The following is a 1516-nucleotide window of genomic DNA, read 5'->3' as shown; positions in this document are numbered from 1 at the left end:
AAAACAGTATAAAAATATTGTCTCTGTGTTCCTGTCCGCTCCAGATCATCTGATTTCTGGACGGTCCAGTCGTCTCTTTGGGGATGAACGTTTCCACGTCTCATTGTCTCTGCAGTTTGGTCTCAGGTTGCGCAGGCGTCACATTTTGCTTCAGTAGATCGATGATTTACAGTTTTAGCATCCGTTTCCTGTACCACGAAGCTGAAAAGAGACAAACACGTTAAAGCGTAAAGTGAAAATCTAAAGTCGCCTTCTGTTCTGTATTCTTCTATCTAAAAGTAAAAATACCAAATGTTTGCCAGAAAACAGGATCCAGTATGAATAAGCATGTCGTCCATGTTTGTGCTGCATTTAACCTTCAAACCCAACATGAAAATAATTACAAATCTTTTGAATTGTGCAGATTTTTCCCACCCATTTACATCGATAACGTTGCCGTCATTTATTACTGGATGGTAAAATGAGCTGCAGTTAGCACAAAAAATATCCACTGGAAAGAAAAACAATGCTGTGACCAGTCGATGTGAAGAGAAATAACGACACAAAAGTGACTTAAATTAAACACATTGAGTAAAATGAGGGGTTTGACTGTTTTGATTATATTGTCCGAATATGTACAAGTGTGAGAAATTAGGTGGGAAGAGTTATTATTTTAGTTGTTTCTTTTATTTTTTACTATATCTTATCTACACATCATAAATTGTTTTTTACTTCCTGCTGTTGTGAAAGGTTGGCGTTCCTGTAACAGCTTGTGTCTGAGCGTTAATGTGTTTTTACGTCTATCGCTTCGAAAAATATCTCATGAACTTCTGGACAGGACAAACTCAAAAAAGTAATTAATGAATATACACACACAACTTCTGGAGTCAAATTAAGATGGCCACAGCAGCTAACCAACCTTCACGAAGACCAACATGGTTAATACTCACTTGGTTTTACAGATATTAAGCTAAAGTGTGGAGTGGTAGTAGTTGAGAATATTTCCATATATATAGTCTGAGCACTAACAGCTTACATAAGATCTTAGGCATGAAAGGCAGCGAGTGACGTGCACTCTTTTGCAGAATGCTATGTTCAGTTTTTAAGTATTTAAAGTATTGGTCAAGAGACACGGGCAGAGGTCCGGAGAGGGGGAACGTGCGCCCGGTGATCCTTGGGCCCACACCCAAACACGGGAACCAAACCGCAGAGGCACGGTAAAATTAAATTGAATTAACAGTTTAATTCTAAACCTACATCCACCTTCTATTTACTGCAAAATCTGTCAGGGACCCCTCACTGCTGCTGCAGGGCTGGCAGGACCGGTCCTTCATGAGGCCGACAAACATGCTCTTCATCCATTATCATGCCCAAAGACATCCAGCTGACCTGTTGGGTCCACAGGGAGAGGGCTTAAACTGAACTGGACCAGTCCTGACATCACAATCATGCTGCTAACAGGACCACACTATTATCAGGACCACGCTGCAAACAAGAATGCATAGGTAACAGAACCATGCTGCTAACAGGACCACAT

At 40.7% G+C, this 1516-nt stretch overlaps 1 protein-coding gene across 1 annotated transcript in view; it reads right to left on the bottom strand.

Moving 5' to 3' along the window:
* Window positions 1–20: 20 nt before the first annotated feature.
* The window catches only part of adrb3a (adrenoceptor beta 3a), an 11190-nt gene continuing 9694 nt past the window's right edge, over window positions 21–1516 (bottom strand). The window contains exon 2 of the mRNA XM_037680526.1: window positions 21–201. Within this exon, the coding sequence (XP_037536454.1) occupies window positions 123–201 (79 nt within the window). The 3' untranslated portion in view covers window positions 21–122. The remainder of the gene's footprint in view (window positions 202–1516) is intronic.

The sequence above is a fragment of the Nematolebias whitei genome, chromosome 8, assembly GCF_014905685.2.
Source record: "Nematolebias whitei isolate Nwh7 chromosome 8, NemWhi1, whole genome shotgun sequence".
Lineage (NCBI taxonomy): Eukaryota > Metazoa > Chordata > Actinopteri > Cyprinodontiformes > Rivulidae > Nematolebias > Nematolebias whitei.
This window is presented reverse-complemented; position numbering and strand designations above follow the sequence as displayed.